Raw genomic sequence first — 27832 nt, 5'->3', positions numbered from 1 at the left:
TTTAGAGTGAGTGGAGGTAGATATAGGGGAGATGTCAGAGGTAGGTTCTTTACTCAGAGAGTAGTCGGGGTGTGGAATGCATTGCCGGAGAGATAGAGGAGTCGGCCTCATTTGGGGCATTTAAGTGGCTATTAGACAGGCGTATGGATGTTAGTATAAAGTAGGGGTAGAGTTTAGATAGACCTTAGGATTAGGGTAAAAGTTTGGCACAACATCGTGGGTCGAAGAGCCTGTACTGTGCTACACTGTTCTATGTTCAATGTTCAATCTATTATTAAGCCCTGACATGAAAGCTGCAAAATAATTTTGTTGTGCAGTTTAAATTTATCTTTACAATTCCGATTTTGCTACACAAATGGGCTGAAGATTCTATTCCTAAATTAGTTATTCCTATCCATCAGCTTTTTTAACTGTTTACTGAGTACTCTTGAGCTGCATCACATTCTCAGCATTTTCCAAATCAGACCTTTTTCTACTAATTATAGATAACAGTTGATGCAGAACATTGTCTAATAAAGAAACTCTTCAAGCTATAATATTTTTAAACAACTTTGATTTTACTTAAAGGCGTTGGGACATACTCACAATTCACACTTATACTTTTGGAAACACGACAAATCTTCCAACAGTTTAATTCACAGGAACCAGACAACAATACTGAGATTTTATAATGGAACAAGGTAACTGTCTATCTTCATGCATTATCATATTGTAGATTACTATGAGGAAAGTACTGTTCACTACAATAGTCGTCAATGTTCACAGTCTGAAACCAAAGAATGTTTTTTAGGAAATTTGACAACATTAACATTCAATTAGACATTTATTATTGAAGAGTGTACAAAAACAAAACTGCAAACTACTGGTTTTAAAAAGAGATAAAAATGATCACTGTTTCTATTTTCTAAATACACCAGAATTCTTTTAGAGGTAATTGAAAAATGTTCTGTTCGCAAGCACATTTAAGACATTAAAGCACATTAATTAAAACCAATTACCAAAGAACTACAATTTGTATGGTGCTAATAATAACTCACAGATATATGAACAATTTATTGAAATTTTAATAGATATACCTTTGGAGTTTTCACATTTCTTTCTGATTCAATCATGGACAGCAGTGAGGCGCAGGAAAATCAAACCACTCCAGTTGTTAGCGACTCACATGTCATATTTATTATCTTGTGTTGCTAAACAATTTAAAAACTCCAAGAAAATAGGATTCAGTTTAATGTTAGAGAAAAAGAGTTAATGGTTTTGGTCCAATATAACTCTTTGACAGTACAAAGGAGTTATGATAGATAGAAAACATTAACTCTGTTTTTCTTTCTACAGAAGCTGCCAGATCTGCTGTGTTTTCCCAGCACATTTTGTGCTTATTTCAGATTGCCAGCATCCACAATGCCTTGCTGGAATTTTGATATTGATGTGATTGCTTGTCATGGTGATAGCAAGTAGGCAGTCCATTTTAATTCTGTCTTGATTTTTGTTTTATGGAAGTTAACTTGTTACTGCCGATTTTCCAATTCCAATTGTAATTTTGCTTGTTTTGCTTTAAATTTTGTTTTTCCTCACTCCATTTTATCTGCATTCCACATTTGTGATTGAATATTTATTTTTAAATATTTATTATTAATTCTATCAGCTTAATCATATTTGACTTTATTGATTTCAATACTCTAAAACTTACCAGGACTGCTCCATTCACAGTAATTTGACCAGATTAGGTTCCTAGAATGATTTATTAAATTGAAACTAAGACAGATAAAGGCTAATGTCTTTATTTTTCAATTTGTTCACACCTGACCTTATACAATAAAAGCCACTGAGTAATGTTGGAAGTTAGTGCTGGAAAGATTTTTTTTTCACTTTAGTGTGCTGCTTTCAGATAAATCTGTCATCTTACCATGCAGTTCAACATATTTTCCATGTTTTCTTGCTACAGTGTGAAATTCCAGAGCATCTGTCTGATCTTCTGAGGTTCAACTAGGGAAATAGGTCAGTCAGCAGACAGACATTCATCAGACACTTCAGAGTCAACAGTTTGCTAATAGTCCTTTTCTTCCATCGATGCATTTTGTTCCCTTTCCTGATCCATGCCTCAAAATCTCAAGGTCATCCAGACAGTTTTGTTAGCCTCGTACTGTATGGGTGGTGTCTAGTCATTGTCAAAACCAGACAGAATCTTGGGTTCTCAAAAGCAGCAGCAACTTTTCAGTACCATCTAGGTTGATGCATACCACAACTGTCACACATTCATTGTTTCAATTTCACCATTAATTGTTACACATTAAAAAGAGATCTGGTAAAAGGCAGTAAAACAGTTTGGCTTCATAAATGCTAAATATTCTCTTGGTGCATACTTAATCAGAAGGAGTGAGAGCATTTTACAGCCATTGCTGTAGACTTCCTCATCATTTTAAGCTTCAACACAGCACAACTCTCCTCCAAAGATACTGTTTGGCCTGCTGTGTTCATCCAGTTCCACACTTTGTTATCTTGGATTCTCCAGCATCTGCTGTTCCCATTATCCCTGATACAACTCTCCTCCTATTTGTCTGTGCAGTCCCAAGACAAATCTCCACAATAGTGGTTAATGCAGTTACCAATCCAGAACTTTTGGCTTATTGTGGGCATTCTAAGAGAGCCATAAAGATATACAGCATGAAAATAAACCCTTTATCGATGGTCCAACTCATCCATGCTGACTAGATATCCTAAATAAATCTATTCCCATTTGCCAGCTTTGGCCCATATCCTTCTAAATCCTTCCTATTCATATACCCATCCAGAGATAATAGGAACTGCAGATTCTGGAGAATCTGAGATAACAAGGTGTAGAGCTGGATGAACACAGCAGACCAAGCAGCAGAGGAGTAGGAAAGCTGACTTTTCGGGCCTAGATGAACGTCAGCTTTCCTGCTCCTCTGATGCTGAGCGGCCTGCTGTGTTCATCCAGCTCCACACCTTGTTATCTCATAAAACTATCCAAATGCCTTTTAAATGTTGTAATTGTACCAGCATCCACCACTTCCTCTGGCAGCTCATTCCATACATGTACTGCCATTTGTGTGAAAAAGTTGCCCCTTAGGCCCCTTTTGAATCTTTCCCCTCTCACCATAAACCTATGCCCTGTGATTTTGGACTTCCCCAACCGAGGGAAAAGACATTGTCTATTTACCCTATCCATGCTCTTAATGTTTTTCTAAACATCTATAAGGTCACCCCTCAGACTCCGATGCTTTAGGGAAATTAGCCCTTGTTTATTTAGTGTCTCCCTATAGTTCAAATCCTCCAACCCTGGCAACATCTTTGTAAGGCTTTTCTAAACCCTTTCAAGTTTCACAACATCCTTCCTATAGCAAGTGGAGCAGAATTGCACATAGTATTCCAGTGGTGGCCTATCCAATGTCCTGTACAGCTGCAACATGACCTCCCACCTCCTATATTCAATGCAATCACCAATATAGGCAAGCCTACCAAACACCTTCTTCACTATCCTGTCTACCTGGGTCGCCACGTTCAGCGAACAATGAACCTACACTTCAAGCAACAGTCCCTAGGAGTTTATCATATATAAGTCCTGTCTTGACTTGCCATTCTAAAATGCAGCACCTCAAATTTATTCAAACTCCATCTGCCAATCCTCGGCCCGTTGACCCATCTAATCAAGATCCCGTTATACTCTCAAGGAAACGTTCTTCGCTGTCCACTACACCTCCAATTTTAGCATCATCTGCAAACTTACTAACCATGCTTCCCAGATTCACATCCAAATCATTTTATTGGATTTCTTATTCTGCCAGCACAATCAAAGTTCGGTTTATCAACAATTCTGAAGGAGGGTCACTCGACCTGAAATGTTCAGTCTGATTTCTCTCCACAGATGCTGCCAGGCCTTCGCAGCTTATCTAGTAATTTCTGTTTTTGTTTCTGATTTACAGCAGAAACAGTTATCTTTTGTTTTCTATTCAGTTTATTCTAATTTGGCTCTATTGCATTTTCACTGTAGCATCAAATCACATTTGCTCGAAACAAGATAACATGTTAACAAAGCAGGCAGTAGAGCACTTCTGAAATACATTATCATTTCAGCAACATCTTAGCACCACTCCAGAGCCGGATGCCCAAAGAAGGTGTGTGTATATTACAGCCAAACAATTCAAGTATCAATTGCAAAGCCTTCCTATACACACCCATTGCAAGCAGTAAACTAGAAGAGATTACTTCTCAGTCTTGAAACAGAAAAAAATCAGAGCCTTGATATTCAATTCTTTAGTTCCTGCTGAGAACAGACACATAAAAGTACATGTTATCACAGCACTAGCAATCTTTGAGTGCTGGCCAGCTCAGTTGGTTTGTTGGATGGCCACTGTGGACCAGACTGGTTCTAATTGCAGAGTTCGATTCCTGTTCTGGCTGGGGTGGAGTTTCCACCTATTTCTTTTCCATACCTATGGCAATGACACAGCGAATCAAACTTGCCATTGGGCTTTAAACTTGAGAGAATAAGCTAAATGTTTTAAGCAGTGTGTTTCTATACGTTATATAGATCAGTTTGACTCAAAATAAATCTATGGCCTTCTCACAGAAAGGTTACATTATATCAACCGTAGGCAGTGTTGGAGAAACTCAGGAGCTCTGGCAGCAGATGTAGAGAGAGAGACAGAGTTAACATTTCCTTTGTCAAAACTGTTCTCTCAACAGATGCTGGCAGATCTACCAGGTTCCTCCAGCACTTTCTGCTTTTGTTTCAGATTTCCAGAATCTGCAGTTCTTTGTTTTAGTACATTACATCAAGTGTACCTACCCGAACCTCATCTCTGACTGATTTGCTTTGGTCAATAATTGATACTTTTCAAATGTAACAGACTAAAGTAAACTAATTAAAGCCTAATATATAAAGCCCGAGACATATAATGGTAAATCCTAATTTAATCCGTAGATGTGATATATGGGTGTTGGAAGAAAATATATCTTATTCTGTGAATTTAGGGTACATGTTGGAAATTGTAAGTAAATCACTTCTGTTACTTGGGCCAATGGATGTGATCAATAGTCACTAGTTCTTCAGAAAAACAGTTGCTTATGCGGTCTTTTGTCAAAATATTAGTATGAGTTACCACTCTTGGCAAAGAGGAGAAAAACTTGACAACCAATCTTAACCAATTTGTTTTCTTGTAAAAGCTCTGAGATGAAAGATTTCATCTCAGTTTAGAACATTAAGGTCGGTTTTCAGTTGGCAATATTATAATTATTCTTTCTGTGGGCATCCAACTCTTCAGTACATCATTGACATGTTATATGGGAAAATATCTGTAGATACCAACAGCATGTTTGTATGGATTCATTCTGAGGTCACTTTATCCATTTTTCACCTTGCCAGTAATAACATATCATGCATCAGCCTTAATCACACTGATAAATCATCTCCTACAAGGCTTCTGCTAACAGCTCTCTGAAACTAATTACTTAGAAGTGTCCCATGATTGTTCAGTATGACACTTTCTTCAGTTGTGAGTCAGCTCTTGTGGAAATCCCCAGTACACCTCTTCACCATAAATTGGAATGATAGCGAAAGACTAATGAGGTTAATTTAAACTGCATGTTGCTCATATTGCAAACATACTCTAGGAGTCAGTAAGGTATTTTACACCAAGCTGATTTTCAAGCAAATTATAAAATTGTTTTGATTAATTTTTAGTGTGTTTAGCACTGCTGGCAAAGATCAACTTCACTGTCAAAACCTGTAAGTAATATGAAAGGGACATAGTAACTGCAACCGCTTCCTCATAGATGTAGTGAATCAGAAAGCTGTCTTAGGCCTGCGTAATAACTTCCTGCAAGACCTACAAAGGATGTTTGCAGTCTCTATATGCTTTTCTAATACTCTAGTACTTTGGGAGTTGCTGGTAAAGATCAGCATTTATTGCCCATACCAAAACATCCTTTAGATGGTGGTAGAGAACTGCTTCCTTGAACAGTTGTAGTTCATGGGGGAAGAGGTTGTTACCTACAAAGGTAGTTCCATGATCTGGAACCAATCATATTGCACAAATGGTGATAAAATTCTAAGCCCAGTCGAGTATGGTCTGGAGGGATCTCACAAGTGGCAGTGCTCCTGTGGATCTGCTGTCATGGGTCACCTGGGTAATAGAGATTGCAGATTTGGAAGTCGTTCTCAAAGAAGACTTGGGGGGTTGCTACAGTACATTTATGAAAAGTTTTTATCCTTTCAGGTAAAAAGGATTGGCCCAGGATAGGGTAAGTCCTATGGACTGAAAGTTTAAAATACAAAGCACATTTCATTAGCTTTGTAGATGAGAATTTTTTTTAAAACTTAATCATTGTTAAAGACAAAGTGCACAACGTGAATAAAATCAACAAATTAAAACGGCCACAAAATACCACAATGGTTATAATATTACATAATCCAGGAACAGAAGTTTAACTTCCACCTTTAATTCCGCATTCAAAGTATTACTCATAGTCTTCAATGTCAGACAATGGTATTCCATTACAGGGACTAGACTCCAATACAGTGCTGCGGGTTGTCATCCTGGTTAAACTTGCAGAATACCATCCAGGTTTGGAACTTTGGGACTTTCGGCTGCACATCACCTCTTTAAACATCTCCCTGAATCGCGTAGACATAAGGTTGTATAGAATAGGATTGATAGCTGAGCTAAAATAGAAGAATACACCCGAGACAATATGTACGTACTGATACAACCTGTGCAATTCTTCTGTCCAGTCATTTATCAGAATCCACATTAACCGATCTGTGTGGAAAGGTGCCCAGCAGATTCCAAACACAATCACCAGAACAGCTGAAAAGGACAAATTTAATCATTAGTGCAAAAGGTCAAAATGGAATAATTAGCAGAGCTGTAATCATTCAAACTAATAAAACCCGAAAGGCTTCAAAGCTAAAAGTAGCAAAATAAGATTGAAATTCTCTGAAACTCAGGCTGAATGGCCAAAGAGGCAACCACTTGCAGAACTTTAAAAGTGACAACTACATGCTTTCATTTAAAATACTGCAAACATTTGGAAGATATTTCTCCCTGTTAACAACAGCTGTTAGAGGATCTAAGGATCTTCACATGATTATACATATCGTTTGGTTGCAGGACTTTTAGAAAGGGTGTTTTTATCTGAGGATCTTTCTTAAAATTTCATTGACGGGAAAAGAGAGTCACTTGTAGAAGCCACAAATATAATCAGATATTGCATTTTCAGCCAGATAGCCAGAAATGCATGCATTCATAAGAATCCATATGCAAATGGAAGTCTAGAATACAAATAGAGGGAGATGTGCTTCAGATACACAACAATCTGACATAACTCAGCTAAGTATTGCATTCAATTCTGGACATTGATCCTCAGTAAGGATACAATGGACTTAGAAGCCATGTACATTAATCAGAATAATTTGGGGCTAAATGGATAACATATTGAGAACAATTACACAGTTTAGATTTTAATCCTTTTAAGCATGGAAAGTTAAGGGTGCTTTAATTAAGGTGTTAAAATAATTACAGGATTTGATAGATTAGTTGGAAACTATTTCCTCTGGTAGAGAAGTTCAGTACAAAGGAGGATTTCTGTTAGGTAAAAGTCTAAAAGCTCATGAACCAAGACAGTATATGGAGTTATCATTCAGATCAGTTCTGAACGAACTGAAAGGTAGAAGAGGCTGAGGGGTTGAATGGCCTATTTGTGTTCCTTTATAGAGAGTATAGATGCAGGGAAGTATAAATCTGGACTTTGGGAGCAGTCACTTTTCGGACAAGCTGTCAGAAAGTTGAATGCCTCCTGCAAACAGCTGCTTGTACAACATTTTCTGTGGCAATCAAAGTTCACTGCACAATGCAGTCTGAACTTCTTGCCTCTGGCTCCTTCCCAATCACAACAGGAAATAAGAGTAGCAGTAATCACTCAGCATTTTCTGCTTGCATTCATAGCTATAGCTATATTTCCTAAGGCAAACACTTCCATTACTTTACCCATGAAATTCTAGTTCTCAGAATCAGGATCAGAATAGGCATCACAGCTGTTGCGTGGCATAAAGATTTAAAAATAATTTCTTTGAACATTAACATGCAAAATAGCCTTGTCGACTCATTAACCCATGTATTAAAATAAAATAGAGCGTTTCCATTAAGATAGCAGACAAAGGAATTTAGTTTGCTATCTTTTATGTTCGGACTTGAATGCCTCATGAGTTTTATATTGAATAGAGAAATTTATCCAATGTGGCAATGCTTACATTATCCATCATCATAAGAAACTGGGCATGGATATCATGGGTTTGAAGAATCCATTGGATATTTAGTACAATGCATGATTATATATGCAAATAATACATTCACAGGCACATCACTGACTATGCTCACATTAAGCGATTAAATTGCATGGAACAGCAGGCTTCTTATAGCATGCCATGCTTCAAATGATCTGCAGTTGGTTCAAAAATGCAACCTTTATACCCTCAGGCCACATGCCAGGATACAGTGCTGTCAGCATGTTTCCTAAAGGTACATTGAGGTACTGTATCTCTTAAATATATATCTCCCTATGCAGGGAGATTTGCTAGTGTTACTCAGGAGAGTTTAAGCTAGTTTGGCAGGGGGATGGGACTCTGAATAAGAGACGGGCCATCAAGTCAGGGGAAAATACATTAGCCATTGAGAGCAAGTCTACTATTCAAGAAAGCCGGGGGCACAGTAAAGGGAGGGAAAATATTTCTGGTTTAAAGTGTGTTTCTTTCAACACACAAGGTAAGGCAGACGAGCTCAGAGCATGGATTGGCTCTGGGGACTGGGATATTATAGCCGTAACAGAAACATGGCTGAGAGAAGGACAGGACTGGCGGCTCAATGTTCCAGGATACAGAAGCTACAGGCATGACAGAAGTACAGGTAAGCGACAAGGGAAAATTGCCCTTTAGATAAGGGAGGCCATAACAACTGTGCTTAGAGAGGATATTCTTAAGGGGTCATCAAATGAGGCCAAATGGTTAGAACTTAGAAACAAAAAGGGGATAACCACTCTGTTGGGACTGTATTATGAACCCCCAAATATCCAGTGGGTAACAGAGGAGCAGATGTATAGAGAGATTGCAGACACCTACAGTAATAACAGAGTGGTCTTGGTTAGAGATTTTAATTTCCCCTGGATTGTCTGGGAAAGACAAGAAAGACATAGTAAAACTGGAAAGAGTGCAAAGAAGATTTATGAAGATGTTGCCAGGATGAGGAGGCTTGAGTTATAGGGAGAGGTTGGCCAGAATAGGATTTTATTCCTTGGAACATAGGAGAATGAGGCATGACATTATTGAAAAGTATAAAATCATGAGGGGCATATGTAGGATGAATGCATATAATCTTTTTCCCAGGGATGGGGAATCGAAAACTAGAGGGCATCGGTTTAAGGTGAGAGGGATAAGATTTATGAAGGATCTGAGGGGCAACTTCTTCATGCAGAGAGTGGTGCATATATGGGCTGGGCTGCTAGAGAATGTGTTTGAGGCAGGTATAATAGCAACAGTGAAAAAAAGCACTTGGATAGGTACGTGGATGGGAAAGGTTTAGACGGATATGGACAAAATGCAGGCAATTGGAACTAGCTATGTGGTCATTGTGGTCAGCATAGACCAGTTAGGGCTGAAAGGCCTGATTCCTTGCTGTATTACCAAAGACTCCATGACTCCATTTTTACATACTGATCATGAAACCTATCACAAAATCCCCCTATACTCACAGAAACTATTACAGCCAATTGTTCAGATTCTCTAATGTCCAAAGCTGGTGTTTAGAGGATCTTCAATCCGTTTTCCTAATATCTACCACTGAGATCTTGAACTACATTTATTGATGACTGTCACTGCTAACCACAATGTGAGCTTTACCCTTTGGACAGTACTTTACCTAATGTGGCAATGGTTATGTTTTCCCTCATAACATAAGAAACTGGCTCTAGGCATAGCATGGTGTTAAAGAATCCAAAAGATAGCTTATACCTCAGCCAGCTAAGGAGATCAACAATATGTGCAAATATTGTATTCAATGGCACATCAATGTCTGGGGTCATGTGAAGTTTCTTATAATGTGTCATGGTTCAAATGATCCAAATTCCAATGATATCAGCAATCTCTAAACCCTCAAGTCACACGCAATGAACAGTGATGATATAATTAGTGTGTCTCTTAAAGATATACTGACATATCCTGTCCATTCAGGGCATACTGACATACCAACAGTGATTTGTAACACAACAGAAAAAAACTAACTTCAAAGTACAGTTTACAACTTCTATATTGTGTGTCATTTGCACAATAAATGCATTTCTTGTAAAACAATTGTTTGAATAGATTGCTGAATTTAGATTGGATGAGATGCATGTCCTCTTTTTTGGCATGCTCCTGAATGACACAGTACACATCACCAAGAGATGAAAGCTTTTATTTAATGACAACAAACAAATGAGATTCTATTGGTATTTATTAAGAGCTCAGACAGCACAAACAACATTTTACAACAGGATTCTTCAACTTTTTTCAATGCCTGCATATGAAAATTCTCCTCGTGGATTTAATATACAGTGTATTGGCCCTCAGGGCAGCAGTTCATAAAATGCTCCTTGTCAGCATTAAAGGGAATGTTGGGGCAGTGGCTGAAAACAAAGAAACATAGGTCACTCTCTTCTCTTTGCTGTTGAAGATATAGAAAACACTCTGAAGCAGGTGTCGGTCGGGTCCCAACATAGATTCTGGGATAACAAGATGTGGAGCTGGAGGAACACAGCAGGCCAGGCAGCATCAGAGGAGCAGGAAAGCTGATGTCTTGGGTCTGGACCCTCGTTCAGGAATGGTTTTGAGGCAAATTTTAAAGGTTTTGAGTGACACAAAACTCACAAATGTAGTAAACAGCGAGGATGGTGAAAGCAGATTGGTGAAGCTGACAGATTAAAATTAAGGCAGAGCACTGTGAAGCAATGCATTTTAGAAAATTAATTAGGAACAGCAACATAAACAAAGTAGTAAAATTGTGTACACAAACAAAGGGAACTAGAAACTTACAAATTAATGTAAATGTCAAGACAAATTGATAAAGCTGTTCAACCAAAACAAAAACTCCAAGCTCAAGCTGCTGCAGCTGATGATACTTCCTGCAAATGTAGTTCTGTGAGAGACAAGTAGCTTCCTGAAGTTCCCAACTGAAACAGAATGACACTTAATAGGACACAGCATGAGTATTGCTAAAATGAGAAACATGCTGCTGAACTTTTTATTTTGCAATCATTAGGACAAATATAAGAAGACAAATTTTCAAATGGCACTGATTTTCAAGATCATCAGGGAGAACACAGAGGGCTAGTATAGGTTCCCCCATGTTCCTGCATAATTCAAGAAAGGTACAAGGTTTAAGCATATTCCATTTATTAATAAACATCCACACTTCCGACCTCATGATGGATGGATGATCATTGTTGAAGTAACTCAAGATGTTTGGGCCCAAGCCAATACCTTGGGAAGTTCTGAAGTGATATCCTGAGGCTGGGTTCATTGTCAACCACTGTCCTCATCCTTATTGCTCGGCATGATTTCAATAACTGGAGAGTTTTCTCCTTTCTCCCATTGCCCTCAATTTTGTCACTGCTTCTTAATGCCTCACTTGGTCAAATCTTGTTTTTATTTCAAGGTTGCCACATGGATCTTACTATGGAATATGGCTCTTTTGTCATGTTTGTACCAAGACAGTGATGAGGTCTGGAACTAGATGAGCTTGATGTAATCTAAACTGAGCATTATTGAGCAGGTTGTTTTTGAGGGGGTTTTTCTTGACAGCACCATTAATAACACCTCATATTGCTTTGCTAATGATTGAGTGTAAACTGATGAGACAGTAAATGACCAGATTGGATTTATTTTTCTTTATATAGACAGGACATAGCTGGGCTATTTTTCACATTGTTGGCACACTTTTAATCCAGTCACGTTCTGAGACTGCATCTGCCGCAGATTGAGTGTGAGCAGTCTGAGCCAGTGATTTCAATAGTGGTCAACTTGTTGGGTAGTTGTTTGGGATCATCAAACAGGAGAATCTTCCACTTGTAATGCCTCTTCAGCCTCCAGTGGCTGAGCTTGTCTACCCATAGCTGGCATGACCATGCTGACAGAAAAAAATGTCATTCCTTGGTGTCTACAGTGTGTTTGTCTCCCTGACCTCAAATGGCTTCTCAGAGACCACTGAGAATGTTATTACCTTTCATCCCATCAAGTAATTGCTGAGAAGCAGGTCAGTCCCATCCACAACCACATCAGGGATGACACTTGTGGTCACTGGCCTTGACACAAGGTCACACACCATAGGCGCCCAGTAAAGGGGGATGAGAATGCACCCTCTGTTAATCTCTCCTACCAGCACTTTGGCATTAACTGTCCTCTCTTGTAGGAAGGTCATGCCCTTTTCCAGCAGTAGAGTTTGGCTGGCCTCAGCATCCCTTTGATATTTCTGTAGGCTGTTTGCCTCTACCTGTGAAAATGTGACCACTCCTGCATAAGATACAAAGTCCCAATAAATTTCAGGAATTTGTTTAACCGAATTCACACTCTCAGGAATGCTGTCACAGGGATTTATAGTTGAAGTCCGAGTTATAGCCTGGCCTGATATGCTGTCTGACTGAACCCCATTCTCTGTGCATTGCACATGCACTCTGATAAATCCCACTAGATTTTCCCATAGCATTCAACAATTGGTCCAACCATGCCCTGTCTTGCATCAAAGAAAACACATCAGCTTCTTACCCTCACCGTTCAACTTAGCACTATCATTTCTGTCCTCACGAAGGCCCCCTGTATTTCCATTTTTTCCATTATGGGCTCAATTGTCCATCACTTTTCCCACCTTTACACCATAAGTTGTGGCTGCAGAAGAAGGCCACTCAGCCAACTGAGTATGTTCTGCTGTTCAATGAGATCATGGCTGATTTGATAGTTCTCAACTCTAGTTTCCTGCCTTTTCCCCATAACCATTGGTTCCCTTACTGATTCAAAATCTATCTCAGACTTGAATATACTTAATGAACCAAGCTCTACAGCTCTCTGCTGGAAAGAATTTCATAGGTTCACTACTGTCAGAGAGTAAAAATTCCTCCTCATCTTTGTCCTACATGTGCAAACCCTCATTCTGAGATTATGTCCTTTGGTCCAGGACTCTCCCATAAGAGGAAACATCCTTTTTGTATCTATCCTGTCAAGTCTTCTAAGGTAGTTTCAATCTCTGCCTCCTCAAAGCTAGGAATTAAATGACTAACTGAGTTGCCTCACCCTCAAGTCTTGGCCAATAGTAACTTCATGCGATGCAGTAAGATTCCAGTCTTTTTTTCAATTTCAACTGTCTTAATTGATACTCTTTTCTTGCAGGTTTTTCGATAAACTTTCTTCTCTCCTTACTCTTTGCTGTCTTAGACCATAAGACCATAAGGCATAGGAGTGGAAGTTAGGCCATTTGGCCCATCAAGTCCACTCCGCCATTTAAATCATGGCTGATGGGCATTTCAACTCCACTTCCCTGCACTCTCCCCATAGCCCTTGATTCCTTGTGAGATCAAGAATTTGTCGATCTCTGCCTTGAAGGCATCCAACGTCCTGAACTCCACTGCACTCCATGGCAATGAATTCCACAAGCCAACCACTCTCTGGCTGAAGAAATGTCGTCTCATTTCAGTTTTAAATTTACCCCCTCTAATTTTAAGGCTGTGCCCATGGGTCCTAGTCTCCCTGCCTAACGGAAGCAACTTCCTAGCGTCCACCCCTTCTAAGCCACACTTTATCTTGTAAGTTTCTATTAGATCTCCCCTCAACCTTCTAAACTCTAATGAGTACAATCCCAGGATCCTTAGCTATTCATCATATGTTAAACCTACAATTCCAGGGATCATCCGTGTGAAACTCCGCTGGACATGCTCCAGGGCTAGTATGTCCTTCCTGAGGTGTGGGGCCCAAAATTGGACACAGTATTCTAAATGGGGCCTAACTAGAGCTTTATAAAGCCTCAGAAGCACATCGCTGCTTTTATATTCCAACCCTCTTGAGATAAACGACAACATTACATTCGCTTTCTTAATCACGGACTCTACCTGCAAGTTAACCTTTCGAGAATCCTGGACCAACTCTCCCAGGTCCCTTTGTACTTCTGCTTTGTGAATTTTCTCACCATTTCGAGAATAGTCCATGCCTGTATTGCCCCAATCCTCTTTCTAGTTGCTTTTCCTTTTCTTAAAACTCTAATTCACACTGCTCTGATTTTACCCTTTCTCCTGATAATCATCATCTATCGCTTCATCCTCAGTTTCCGTCTGTAAATTATTGGCTATTCCTTCTAAAATTTTGGAGTTTCTGACTTAGGGTAAAATTCTAACCCTGAGTGTGTCCCTCAATCTTTTAACTGCTTAAGGGACAGAACATTTAAATCTTCGAAACTAACTTACCCTAACTTAACTAACTGTGATTGAAGGCGGACATTTCAATAGTGTGTGGAACTGCAAACTCAATAAAGCCCTTTGCAGTTTTTTTTAACAATTGGTTTCAAAGTGGTAAGTTACCACTCTATTTCTTACGTTTCATCTGTTGTTTCAAACTGCAGTAAAAGCCCCTAGTTTGTTATGACAGGATCCTGGCTGAGGTTCCCCAACTTGTTTAGTCCTAGAAGAATATCCCAAACTGTTTGGCTCCCCGGTGAAGAAGTATGGACCAGCCCCTTTCTTACTCACCCATCCTTTTGGTTGGCTGCAACCATGTTCATTTCAAGACGGAGTCCTTTCCCCTGTCTCCCAGACTCAAATTAACTTATGCTTTGAAAGGAGTCAATTTAGCCAGTTCTTTTTTTTTCCTGAATTAACCAAAGGAATGAGTCCTTTTGTTTATTTTAAAACATTTGGGTGTGAGTGAATGAAACCCACAGAGGAAGAGGTCCATTTTTAACTTAACCTTGTCGTAACCAACCCAACGGGATGGGTGTAATGCAGAGCCAGTTCACCCCACCTCACCTGGGAGCATGGAGAGATTCCCTGGAACTGTGACAAATTGAGGAACCTCAACTGGGAGTCTTTCGTAACAATGTGCATTTTTTTAAACTTACTGAGCATTTTGGTTACTTGGCTCCTCCTGACCTTCTCTTGCTCCATGCGGGCCGTTTGGTAGTTGGCATTTCCCAATCCTGGTTTGAAGTCAGAAATTACCTCCTCTCGCTTCAGTTGCAATCCAATCAGTAAGTACAGCATACTAATAATGATCATCGGGACGAAGAAAAACAGCACCGTGGTGATCTGAATGATGAGACTGTACATCCAGGCTGGCTTTAATAGCACGCAGATAGCGGACTCTTCAATGTGTTCCCCAAACGGGGTACTCAGATAATAGATGCCGTGCAGGTGGGTGTTGGGGATGGCTGAGCAGAGGGAAATCAGCCACACCGTTAAGATGACACGTTTGGCGTGAGCTCTGGTCACAACATACTTTGCTTTCAGGGGATGCACGACGGCGATGTATCTCTCAACACTGAGGGCCGTCACGTTTAGTATTGAGGCAAAGCAAACCGTCTCAAAAAGGAAGGTTTTAAAGTGACATCCCGCTTGACCGAGGAGAAACGGGTAATTCCTCCACATTTCATAGAGTTCCAACGGCATGCCCAGAATCAGCACCAAGAGATCGGAAATGGCCAGGCTGAATAAATAATAATTCGTAGGGGTTCTCATCACTTTGTGCTTCGCTATAACGATGCAGGTTAGTGCATTTCCAAAAGCGCCGACCACAAAGATGCAGAGATAAATCAAACAGACTGGCACGAAAAAGGACGATCTCCTGGGACCCAGATACTTCAACAGCAGCTCCTCTTTGCTCATGAAAAAGTCCTCCGGGATGGTGCTATTCCAGCTGAGGTTCTGCTTTTCGAAGGTTGCGTTGCAGAAGTACTGGTAGATGGTTTGGAGAAACGCGCTCCGATTCTTCAACGAAGCCATCTGAGAACAGTTTTTGGGGAATTGCTGCTGACTGGGTGAAAGTTGCATTATTCCTTTCCCTCCCGTCCAAGACTAAATGAAAGTCCGTGAATATCCGAAAGCACGGTTAAATCAAGCTGTCATCGTTTTTAAACCCGTCAACTTTGTAGCTTATCTCAAACTTATAGTTCGATATCATAAAACTGGGAATCTTTTATATCAGTCTTATTACCGAACAGATGTTTTGCCCTGAGTTGGGTAAAACTGTTACCTTTTATATGTGCTCTAAAGACTCACCGTTGACAAGGAGGGATTCACGATTAGAAAGCCTGAATATTTCCACCCTTCTCAAAGCAGCAAAGTACCCTTTCCCCCGCTTCCACATGAACGGAGTCCGCGCAGTGATGTTGATATTCCTAGTCCTGGTTGTCAACTGGATTTGGATCCAGTAATCAGCGACACTGTACTTTTCTTAATAATTGAGTTTGGACGTCAGTCTTCAGTCCTTGAGAACTGTTCTTCAGTCAGACTGTTCCATCCAATCCAGCCTTTGGCTCCCAGTGTATAAACTGCTCCCAAGCGGAGTGGGCAGGGAGAGGGAGAATACGCCGCGATCAGCCACTGCGCCAGGTATTTCCAAAGCCTTGAGGCACTGCCGCCGTTATAAGGACATGGAACTTCGCATCACTTCTGACGTCTACAGGCAACAATGAAACAACCCCGTCTTTCGGATGATATTCCTTGAGGGTTAATCGGCACTGGTTTGAATTGATTTCTGCAATGCAGAGCTTTATGAAAAGAGTAAGTTTCCATTTCAAACAAAAACTGACCTTTCAGAGGATCCGGGTATACACTCACTCACAAAGACCCCGCAATATTAGTTTTCATACATTTAACTGTGTTCATTGACCATCTTAGTGCTTGTTCTAGAGAAGGGTCTCTGGACCGAAAATGTTAACTCAGATTTCTCTCCACGGATGCTGTCAGACCTGCTGAGCTCATTTTTTTCCAGCAATTTCTGTCTTTGTTTCTGATTTCCAGCATCCGCAGTTCTTTGTTTGAAGCGCTGGTCTTGTGAAGTCTGCCAGGCACTGGGGTGGGAAATGTTAGGATCCAGAACCTTTTGTATCATTAACTTAAATATAATTTTATAAGCATTTCTACGAGAATCTTTAAAGAAGGACAATATGAGTTTTTAGTTTCCTTTCTGTACATGAAATATTTAATCTTCGTGTATTTAAAGGAGCGGGCTACACAGTTCAGAGTTCCATACTGGTGTGGAAATATGGAAGAAACGAAACGTGATGACTTCAGTTTGATCATTTTAAATACAGTTCACAGGTGGTGCTTTTTCTTTGTATAAAATATATAAATCGAAATTGCTGGTTTTTACAATATGATTATTGCTGTTTCAAATCGCTGTTCTAAATATTGTAATACCGATGCTAGCTAAATGCAGTTTTCTTATGGACAGATTGCAAGTTTTAAAATAAATCTTCCCTCTTCTCACAATTGATAAGAAAATAGTTATTACATTTTTCCCTTTTTTATTGTTTTATTCCACAGTATTAGTGAACTCAGACTTTGTAGTAGTGTTGTGGTAAAAGAGTGCATAAATAACTTGCCAGAAATGTTACAGAAACAGGGGTCTAGTGAAAGGGAGGAATTGGAGGAAATCAGCATTAGTAACAAACTGTTTTTCAGGAAATTGATGGAGTTAAAGGCTAACAAATTATTAGCATCTGATAATGTACATCCCAAAGTACTAAAGCAATTGGCCCTAGAAATATTGGATGAATTGGTTGTCATCTTTCAAAATTCGAAGACTCTGGAGCAACATATTGGAGGGTGTTAAATGCCATCCCCACTGATCAAAATGGACGGGAGAGAAAAACACAGAACTACAGGTCAATTTACCTAACATCAAGAGTAAGGAAAATGTTATAGTCCACTATGAAGTACATGATAAAAAAATTGTAAAGCATGAACTGTATTTGAGAAAAGGTTTATGAAGAGTAAATTACGCTTAACAAATCTACTGGATTTTTTTGAGAAAGTAGCAAGAAGAATAGACAAAGGAGAACCAGTGGATGTGGCATACTTAAATTTTTGGAAGGCTTTTGATGATCTCCCAAATAAGACGTTTGTGGACAAAACTAAAACATATGGAACTGGGAGTAATATATTGAGTTGGATTGACAATTGATCGAAAGTCACAAAACAGAGAGTGGGAATAAATGTATCTTTTTCCAAGTGGCAGATAAGCAAGCTACTGCAAGGATCAATGCTTGGACCCCAGTTATCATGATGTAACAGGAACATTTCCAAATTTTCTGAAGATATAAAACTAGGCAGGATTGCGAATGGTGAGTGGATACAAGGATGCTTCAAGACAGTTTAGATAAATTGAGTGAGTAGGCAAACGCATGGAAGTTGCAATATAATTTGGGTAAATGAGAAGGTGAACACTTCAGTGTGAAAAACAGAAAGGCAGATTATTATTTGGGTGGTGATATATTGAGAAATGCAGACATGTAAAGGGATCCATGTGTTCCTGTACATTAGTAAATAAAAGTAAACAGGCAGGTGCAGCAAACAATTAGGATGGCAAATAATATGCCTTCATTGCAAAGAGAATTTGAATTCAGATGTAGAGCTGCCCTTTTGCTGTTATAGGGGCCTTGGTGAGAACACATCTGAAGTATTGCATGCAGTTTTGGTCACCCTAGCTAAGAAAGGATATAGTTGCCATGGAAGGACTTCAGCGGAGGCTCGCTTGGCTGGTACTGTGGATTAAAGGACTGTTCTTTGAGGAAAACTTTGTTTGATTGGGCCTGTATTCGTCAGAGCCGAGAAAGATGAGAGGGGATCTGACTGAAATGTGTAGATGCAGGGAAGGTGAGGTGTTTGCAACCAAGGGCCACAGTCTCAGTAAACAGGTAAGCCTTTTAGGACCACAATGAGGAAATATTTCTTCACTGAAAGACTAGTGAAACTGTAGCATTCTCGACTACAGAAGGCTGTAGAAACCAAGTCACTGAACATTTTCAAGAAAGAGATAAGTAAGTTTTTTAGATTTAAAAAGCACTGAGAGATATGGGGACAAAGCAGAAATTTGGCTTTGAAATAAAGGATAAGACATGATTATATTTTCAGAATTCACAAGACACCAGGTTATAGTCCAACAGGATGATTTGAAAACACAACCTTGTATTTTCAAATAAACCTGTTGGACTATAACCTGGTGTCATGTAATCTCTGATTTTGTCCACCCCAGTCTGGCAACTCCACATCATGTACATATTGAATAGCAAACCAGGCATGAAGAGCCAAATGGCCGACTGTTGCAGAGATAATGGGAACTGCAGATGCTGGAGATTCCAAGATAATAAAATGTGAGGCTGGATGAACACAGCAGGCCAAGCAGCATCTCAGGAGCACAAAAGCTGACGTTTCGGGCCTAGACCCTTCATCAGAGAGGGGGATGGGGGGAGGGAACTAGAATAAATAGGGAGAGAGGGGGAGGCGGACCGAAGATGGAGAGTAAAGAAGATAGGTGGAGAGGGTGTAGATGGGGAGGTAGGGAGGGGATAGGTCAGTCCAGGGAAGACGGACAGGTCAAGGAGGTGGGATGAGGTTAGTAGGTAGCTGGGGGTGCGGCTTGGGGTGGGAGGAAGGGATGGGTGAGAGGAAGAACCGGTTAGGGAGGCAGAGACAGGTTGGACTGGTTTTGGGATGCAGTGGGTGGGGGGGAAGAGCTGGGCTGGTTGTGTGGTGCAGTGGGGGGAGGGGATGAACTGGGCTGGTTTAGGGATGCAGTGGGGGAAGGGGAGATTTTGAAACTGGTGAAGTCCACATTGATACCATATGGCTGCAGGGTTCCCAGGCGGAATATGAGTTGCTGTTCCTGCAACCTTCGGGTGGCATCATTGTGGCAGTGCAGGAGGCCCATGATGGACATGTCATCAAGAGAATGGGAGGGGGAGTGGAAATGGTTTGCGACTGGGAGGTGCAGTTGTTTGTTGCGAACTGAGCGGAGGTGTTCTGCAAAGCGATCCCCAAGCCTCCGCTTGGTTTCCCCAATGTAGAGGAAGCCGCACCGGGTACAGTGGATGCAGTATACCACATTGGCAGATGTGCAGGTGAACCTCTGCTTAATGTGGAATGTCATCTTGGGGCCTGGGATGGGGGTGAGGGAGGAGGTGTGGGGACAAGTGTAGCATTTCCTGCGGTTGCAGGGGAAGGTGCCGGGTGTGGTGGGGTTGGAGGGCAGTGTGGAGCGAACAAGGGAGTCGACTGTTGCTCCCAGTTTCTATGGTTACTACATAAAGTTAAAACAGTGCATTGAGTATAGGAGGTGGGAGGTCATTCTGCAACTGTGTAAGACATTGGTTCGACCACTTTCGGAATATCATGTGCAATTCTGGTCTCCTTGCTACAAGAAGGGGTCATTTAGGGGACCTTTTGGGCCTTTCCTGTTAACTCACCCTGAATTACAAAAATTCATGACCACTGTAACTGCAAAGCACTGCCTCTTTAAAAGTCCTGTAAAAAGAGTCCACATATTCTACTCCATATTTAGGAATGAATCAAGAATATTTTAGGACTTCAAAGCTTGTTTCTGGGGAAGGCACATTTGGTCTGCATCTGAGTGGAGAGGATTTTCCCTAATTCCGTCTGTTTACTTAAGTTTTCACTGAGCCATAATTCCATTTCAGAACCTCATTCCTTCTTGCTTTCTCCCTTTATCTCTCCCAAACCTCCAGCTGCAATCTGAGTATTGCCAACTCTGTGCCGGTCACAGGGGATAGGGCTACTTCAAAAATCAATTTTTCATCCAGCTGCTCTGGAATGGGACTATGTCCTTGTGCTCAGCTAGCAGCTTAAGGGTGTCCTTTTGGTTTATGTTGCTGTGCAATTTCACTTCTAATCATCTAGCTACAGTCTTCTAGTGGTCTATGCTTAGTATAGCTAACATTTCAGCAGTTATCTTGATCTAAGAATGTTTTTGAATCAAAATATGCCTTTCATTAATCTTAAAGTAATAAAGTTTTGTTGCAGTCAATTTGTTTTACAAACCATTTTGTCTGTCCAATTTAAATGCTTACGCTGCCAATCAGTTTATTTTAGTCTGTTTCATATACAGGTATTTAGACTTTACTCATATTTTGTACCCTTTGGCTAAATTTTTAGCATACCTTGTTTGATCCAATCTGGATGGAATGCCAAATTTCTGTGTGGACGAATGGTGAATTTTTCAAACAAATGTATACTTACCAATATTTGCCATCTCTCTAGAGGCAGAATGTAATTTAATTTACTCCTTATTTTAAATAGCAGAATATATTTCCCACACTCCCTCTGTTGTGGACTTTGACTTTAAAAGGACCAGAATAACACTATGATAAAGCTAAACCAGAAGCAAAGTTTATTTTATGCACTATCAGATGCAGGTGAATAATTTGTGACATGTGATGGGAGAAAAACAAGAAACAGGCTGCAGATGCTTTTATAATCAGGGCCAGTTATGAGAGTCTGGAAAGCTCAGCATAGCAAAAACCGCCTGGCTTCTGAACAGATGAAAGCCAATGTGTCAACAATACAGAGACAGAAAACCTTCTGACTCTAAGATAACATCCCCTCTTTCCTTGAAGAGAAGTAACAAAAAATTGGTAGATCGCGGACTATCCTTAGTCACTATTTCCCCATAAGCTGCTGCCTCTAATCAGTGGCAGAAAAACTGAACAATTAACTTGCCAACTGCCCTATGGCTTCAGTAAAGAAATGAAGGAACTTAGAAAAAGCAGATCAGAGATTAGAAGGGTTTGGAAGAAGCAAAAGGGCACTTTGTTCAATTCCGTGGACACATGCTATTAAACTGTGTTTTTTTTATGCCCTCCACCATCCGTAACATTTTATTTTTGCTTATCTATTTCTGACTACATATTGTCTGAAAGTTTAAGGAGGGGTATAGTTTAAGTTTGGGTGTTCTAGGTTATAAGTCATATTTTGTTTGCCTGCTTAAACTCAATTATTAGAAATAAACAATAATTTATTAACAACCTTGTTAAGTACAGAAATCTAGTCAATTTTATCTATGAACATGGTTTGTCAGCCAAGTGAACTAGTGATGTTGATAAATATAATTAAAACTTTAACTTTTATGATAGTCCTAGAAGTTGCAGAACTCATGTTTCAATCTTCCTTTCACAAATAGATTATAACAGGGTGAATGTGTGTGCTGTAAGATTCATAGCTAAGCTGCGCCTGCAATGTAGGTAAAAAGAATATAAGTTTATCTTTCTGAAGAAGGGTCCCAACCTGAAACCTCAAGCTTTCCTGCTCCTCCGATGCGGCTTGGCCTGCTGTGTTCATCCAGCTTCACACCGTGTTATCTAAGTTTCTCTTTCTGTGCTGGAAGCCAAAAAATAAGTAAAATGATGAGCAAAATGAGTTCCAGCGAATCTCCAAAATCAAGCAAAAGCCAAAAGAACTGTAAATCAGGAACAAAAACAGAAGTTGCAACATCTGTGAAGAAAAAATCAGAGTTAAACTTTTGGGTCTGGTGACCCTTCCTCAGGTCTGCTAGACCTGCTGAACTTTGCCAGCAACTTCTGTTTTTGTGCAAAATCAAACATTTCAGAACAAACTGCTCACCTTCCAGCATCAGGTCACTGGTATCAATGAATGTATTGGAGATAATATCCCAGGGTCTGCTTTTCAGAGACTGATATGAATATCTTTTCCAACATTTTTTGTGGACTCACCTCTCATTTCTAATCTGTGTGTATGTGTTATTACTTCTCACATTTAATAATTAATAAACTCACTCATTTCTTAAGCCAAGATATAGCTTTGTTACATTAGTTCTATTTGAAACATAAATGCATTTGGTTCTCAGAGAAAGGCACCCACAAATGAAAGGATTCTTTCCAAATTAACCTTATTGCAACCAACCAAGAGGACAGGTGAATAGAGAACGACAACCAATTCATGCCTCCTCACTCATGAGCTTGATCAATTTTGTGTATCTATATATAATATCATATCATCCAATCAGATACCTGAGCTTGCAAGTATTCCTGAAAATAATTCTACTGATTTTCCGAGTAAATGTCTGACCATTATTAATGTCCATGTACCCACCATCACAATCTCTGATGGGTCAAAAAGAATTCTATGAAAATCTAAACATTTAATCTGACTGGGTTCTAAAACTTCTTAACTCATTCATGGAATGTGGATATCACTGGTTAAACCAGCTTTTATTGTCCATTCCCCATTGAGCAGAGGACAGTTACAAGTCAGGGACTAGAGTCAAATATGGGCCAGACCAGGTAAGGACATTAATGAAGCAGATGGAGTTTTCTGAGAATGAGCAACAATTTTACAGCCGTTTTTAATTCCAGACTTCTATTGAATTCAAATTCCACCGTCTATCATGATAGGATTTGAGTCTGGCCCTCCAGAATATTAAGGATCTCTAGGTTAATCGTACAGTAATAAGGCCACTAAGCCATTGCCTCCCACCAAGCATTTATAACCATAAGTTGTATGTTGTATAATTTATAACTTGTCTTGGTTGATTAACCCCTGATTTAAAGGGAGGGACATGTGAAATATGGCAACGGCAAGTGCAATCATACTAAAACTCTACTGCTGTGTACAAATAATCTCCTGAGTATCACCAATACATCCATTGGGTTTCCAAACAATTAGAATACCGTATGATTTATCCTCTTACCAAACATCACAGGTGATTGACGAGATAGCCACTCAGCAGAGGGAGGTTAAAAATGATAAAATAACATTGAAGGCACATCGAGTGTAGGATGAACCATCGACTCACATAAGCAAAAATTGATTTCCGTTAGGCTCCATTTTAGAATCCATAATGTAAAAATGCACAAGCGTCAGAAAGTGTGTTTGAAAACAAAAGTTGAATCCAACTGTTCTCACAAGAAGTTACAAAACAGTATGCAGCGAGGACCTGTAGAAATTATTGCCCAAAATTATCTGTCTCAGCACATTCACTTAAATGATTTGCTAAATCTATGATAACACGATAACTAGAACCATGAAAAGCTGATGCTTCAATCATTCTATGTTTTTTTTGTTATTTATCTGTGTTTATGCCTTCAGAAACTTGAATAAAGCAATGTATATTTTTTTCGGAACACATGACAAATAGTGCAATATTTACTTGGGATAGTACAATTTTAAATTGGGAGCAGTTTAGAATTCAGCAAAGGACCAAGGGATTGATTAAGAAGGGAAAAATTTAGTACAAAAGTAAGTTTGCAGGGAATATAGGGACTGAGGCTAAGAGTTTCTAAAGGTACATGAAGAGAAAGAGGCTGGTGAAGACAAATGTAGGTCCCTGACAGACAGAAATGGGGAAGTGTATAATAGGGACAAAGAAATGGCTGAGGAACTGAATACATACTTTGGTTCTACCTTTACAAAAGAGGACACAAATTAGATACCAGAATTGTTGGAGGATGCAAGATCCAGTGAGAGGTAAGAATTGAGGGAGATCAATGTTAGTAGAGAAATGGTGCTGTGAAAATTGTTGGGATTGAAGGCTGAATAATCCCCAGGGCCTGATAACCTACATCTCAGCGTATTTAAGGAAGTGGCTCCAGAAATAGTGGATGCATTGGTGGTCATCTTCCAGGATTCTATTGACTCTGGAACAGTCCCTGCTGATTGGAGGGTGGATAATATCACTCCAGTATTCAAAAAAGAGGTAGAGAGAAAACAGGGAATTAAAGAGTGAGCCAAACATCAGTAGTGGGGAAAATTTTAGAATGCAGTGACAGGATCAGATAAAGCCAGTGTGGATTTATGAAGGGGAAGTCATGCTTGACAAATCTGTTGGAATTCTATGAAGAAGTAAACAGTAGAATTGACAAGGGGAAGCCAGTCAATGTAGTATATTTGGACTTTCAGAAAGCATTTGACAAAGTCGTTCATAAGAGATTAATGTGCAAGATTAAAGCACATGGGATTAGGGGAAGTGTATGGAAATGGATAGGAAACTGGTTAGCAGAGAAGAAACAAAGAGTAGGAATTAATCGGTCCTTTCTAAATTGTTAGGCAGTAACTAGTGGGGTGTCACAGGAACGGTGCTGGGACCCCAGCTATTCACAGTATATATTAATAATTTATATGGCAAATCGAAATGTAACATCTCCAAGTTTGCAGATGATACCAATTCGGGTGAGAGAGTGAACTGTAACAAAGGTACAGAGATCCTTCAGCATGATCTGGACAGGTTGGGTGAGTAGGCAAATCAATGGCAGATGCAATATAATTTGGATAAATGTGAGGTTATTCAATTTAGAAGCAAAAACAAGAAGGCAGCTTACTACCTGAATGGCTGTAAATTGGGAGAGGGGAGTGTGCAGTGGGACCTGAGTGTCCTTGTGCACCAGTTGCTGAAGGTTAGCATGCAGGTGCAGCTGGCAGTAACGAAAGCAAATGGTATGTTGCCCTTCATTGCAAGATGTTTTAGTACAGGACCAGGGATGTGTTGGTGCAGTTGTACGGGGCCTTGGTGAGATCACGCCTGGAATATTGTGCATAGTTTCAGTCTTCTTTTCTGAGGAAAGATGCTCTTGCCCTTGAGGAAGTGCAATGAAGGTTTACCAGGCTGATTCCAAGGATGATGCATCTGACGTATGAGATGAAATCACCTAGATTGGGATTGTCTTTGCTGGAGTTCAGACGAATGAAGGGAGATCTCATAGGGACTTATAAAATTCTAGCAGGACTAGACAAGGTAGATGCAGGGAGGATGTTCCTGGTGGTGGGTGTGTCCAGAACCAGGAGTCACAGTATGAGGATTCAGGGTAGACAATTTAGGATGGAGATGAGGAGACATTTCTTTACCCAAAGAGCGTTGAGCCTGTGGAAATCATTGCCGCAAGAAGGAGTTTATGCAAAAACATTGAATGTATTCAAGGGATGACTAGATATAACGCTTAGGGTGAATGGGATCCAAGATTATGGAGAGAAAGCAGAGCTAGGCTATTGAGTTGGATGATCAACCATGATCGTGAAGAAAGCTGGAACAGGTGCAAAGGGCCAAATGGCCTCCTCCCACTCCTATTTTTTATGTTTCTGTGTTTCTATGTTCCTCTGTCCAAACTAAGGTTTTTGAAGAGCTTGATCAGAAGCTGGAGGAACACAGCAGGCCAGACAGCATCAGAGGAGCAAAAAAGCTGACATTTTGGGCTGGGAATCTTTGCCCAAAACATCAACTTTCCTGTTCCTCTGATGCTGCCTGGCCTGCTGCGTTCTTCCAGCTGCAATCTATGTTATCTCTGATTCCAGCATCTACAGTTCTTACTATCTTTTGATAAGAAGCTCTTCCTTTTTGATGACTAGGCCCTCTTTGCCTACAGAGAGAAGGACCACAAAGTCATGATGGACTGTTTCTTGGATGCCTATAAGAAATTTGGCCGGACAATCAGCCTAACTGGAATTCCCTGAAAATCCCTTACACATTCAGTTTTGCATGGAAAGGCACTTTTATGGGCCAGACCAAACCCCCTCAAAATGTATCAAGGAGATAGTCTAGACCCTAACTGTTACCTTATTTAAAGGCAAGTGTAAGGTGCTGTACTCCAGATTTGATTCAATTGGTCACGCTACTAGGCTTCAATCAAAGCACGTTTATTCTTACACCACAGTTAAAATACAAACAAGAACAATTGGTATAACTCCAACCCTACCAAAATGTTTGATAAAAATAATATATATTTTAACGACTTCTCATTAACTGTTCCAATATGGCAGCGTCCTGGAAACACACCCTTGGCAGAGGCAAATTCAGTAAAACAGACTTAAGTACTTGCTATCCCTTACAGTCCAGTGGAAAGGAAAACCTGAAAGAATGAACCTAGCAGCCAAATGAGAACTGTCTTTGGCAGTTTCAACTCCAACTTAAATAATTGAAATCAAAAACTAAAACCCTGGATCTGTGTGAACCGGAGTCTACCCACTTATGTTTCCTTTGTCAAATTGAATAAAAAAATAAGCTGTTTACTTTGCTCTCTGTGGAAGTTGACAACACTGTCTTCAAGAGAATCAGTACAAAACATATCCCTCTCAAAGCATATATCTGTACAGCACATCATATCTATAGTGGAGAAGAACACCTGCCCAAGAAATAACACATTGCATGGTACACTTGTAGATGCTGGAGTGAACTGCGGATTGTTTAAATTTAGTAGTGCTTTTAGAAAGTTCCATGTTAGTGAAAGGCAAGAGAGTTTTAATTATAGATGAATTACAGGCAGCATCATTAATGCCAATGAAAAAAAGTATCAATATAATCTGTTTGAGTAATCAGTTTGGATGTGGAGTCACAGCTCATCGAAAATGAAGCTATTGCTGTTTTCTGTGAGTAAGCCATTCAGAAAAGTCTTCCACATTTTTAACATTATCTGAGATGCCTGTAGGTAATGTTGTGACAGACCTTTCAACATTGGGCTTGTCCTCCTGACTTCACATGTCACACAAAATGTTTCCTCATACTGTAACAATCACTAAATTCATAAAATGTTTCATTGACTGCAAGGTATTTTTAGACATTTTGAACACTGAATGGTGCTGTTTGAATACAGGCTTTTAAAAATTATTCATTCCTGACACCTGAGCATCACTTGCTGGCTAGCACTTATTGCCTAACCTGAGCTGCCCTTGAGAATGTGGTGGTGAGCTGTCTTCTTGAACGCCTGCTGTATGCCACAGGGGATGGAATTCCAGGATTTTGACCCAGCGACAGTAGAGGAATGGTGACATTTTTCCAAGTCAGGAT

General features: G+C 39.9%; 1 protein-coding gene across 1 annotated transcript; it reads right to left on the bottom strand.

Annotated features, from left to right (window-relative positions):
- Positions 1 to 2967: 2967 nt before the first annotated feature.
- nmur1a (neuromedin U receptor 1a) lies at positions 2968 to 16677 on the bottom strand. The gene is made up of 2 exons (XM_048542392.2): positions 15147 to 16677; positions 2968 to 6830 (listed from the first exon to the last, which is right to left on the bottom strand). The coding sequence occupies exons 1-2, from the start codon at positions 16072 to 16074 to the stop codon at positions 6481 to 6483; spliced, it is 1278 nt and encodes a 425-aa protein (XP_048398349.1). The 5' UTR covers positions 16075 to 16677; the 3' UTR covers positions 2968 to 6480.
- Positions 16678 to 27832: the final 11155 nt, after the last annotated feature.

This window comes from Stegostoma tigrinum, chromosome 14 (genome assembly GCF_030684315.1).
Source record: "Stegostoma tigrinum isolate sSteTig4 chromosome 14, sSteTig4.hap1, whole genome shotgun sequence".
NCBI lineage: Eukaryota > Metazoa > Chordata > Chondrichthyes > Orectolobiformes > Stegostomatidae > Stegostoma > Stegostoma tigrinum.
The sequence above is the reverse complement of the archived record's forward strand: the minus strand, read 5'-3'. Positions and strand labels throughout refer to the sequence as shown.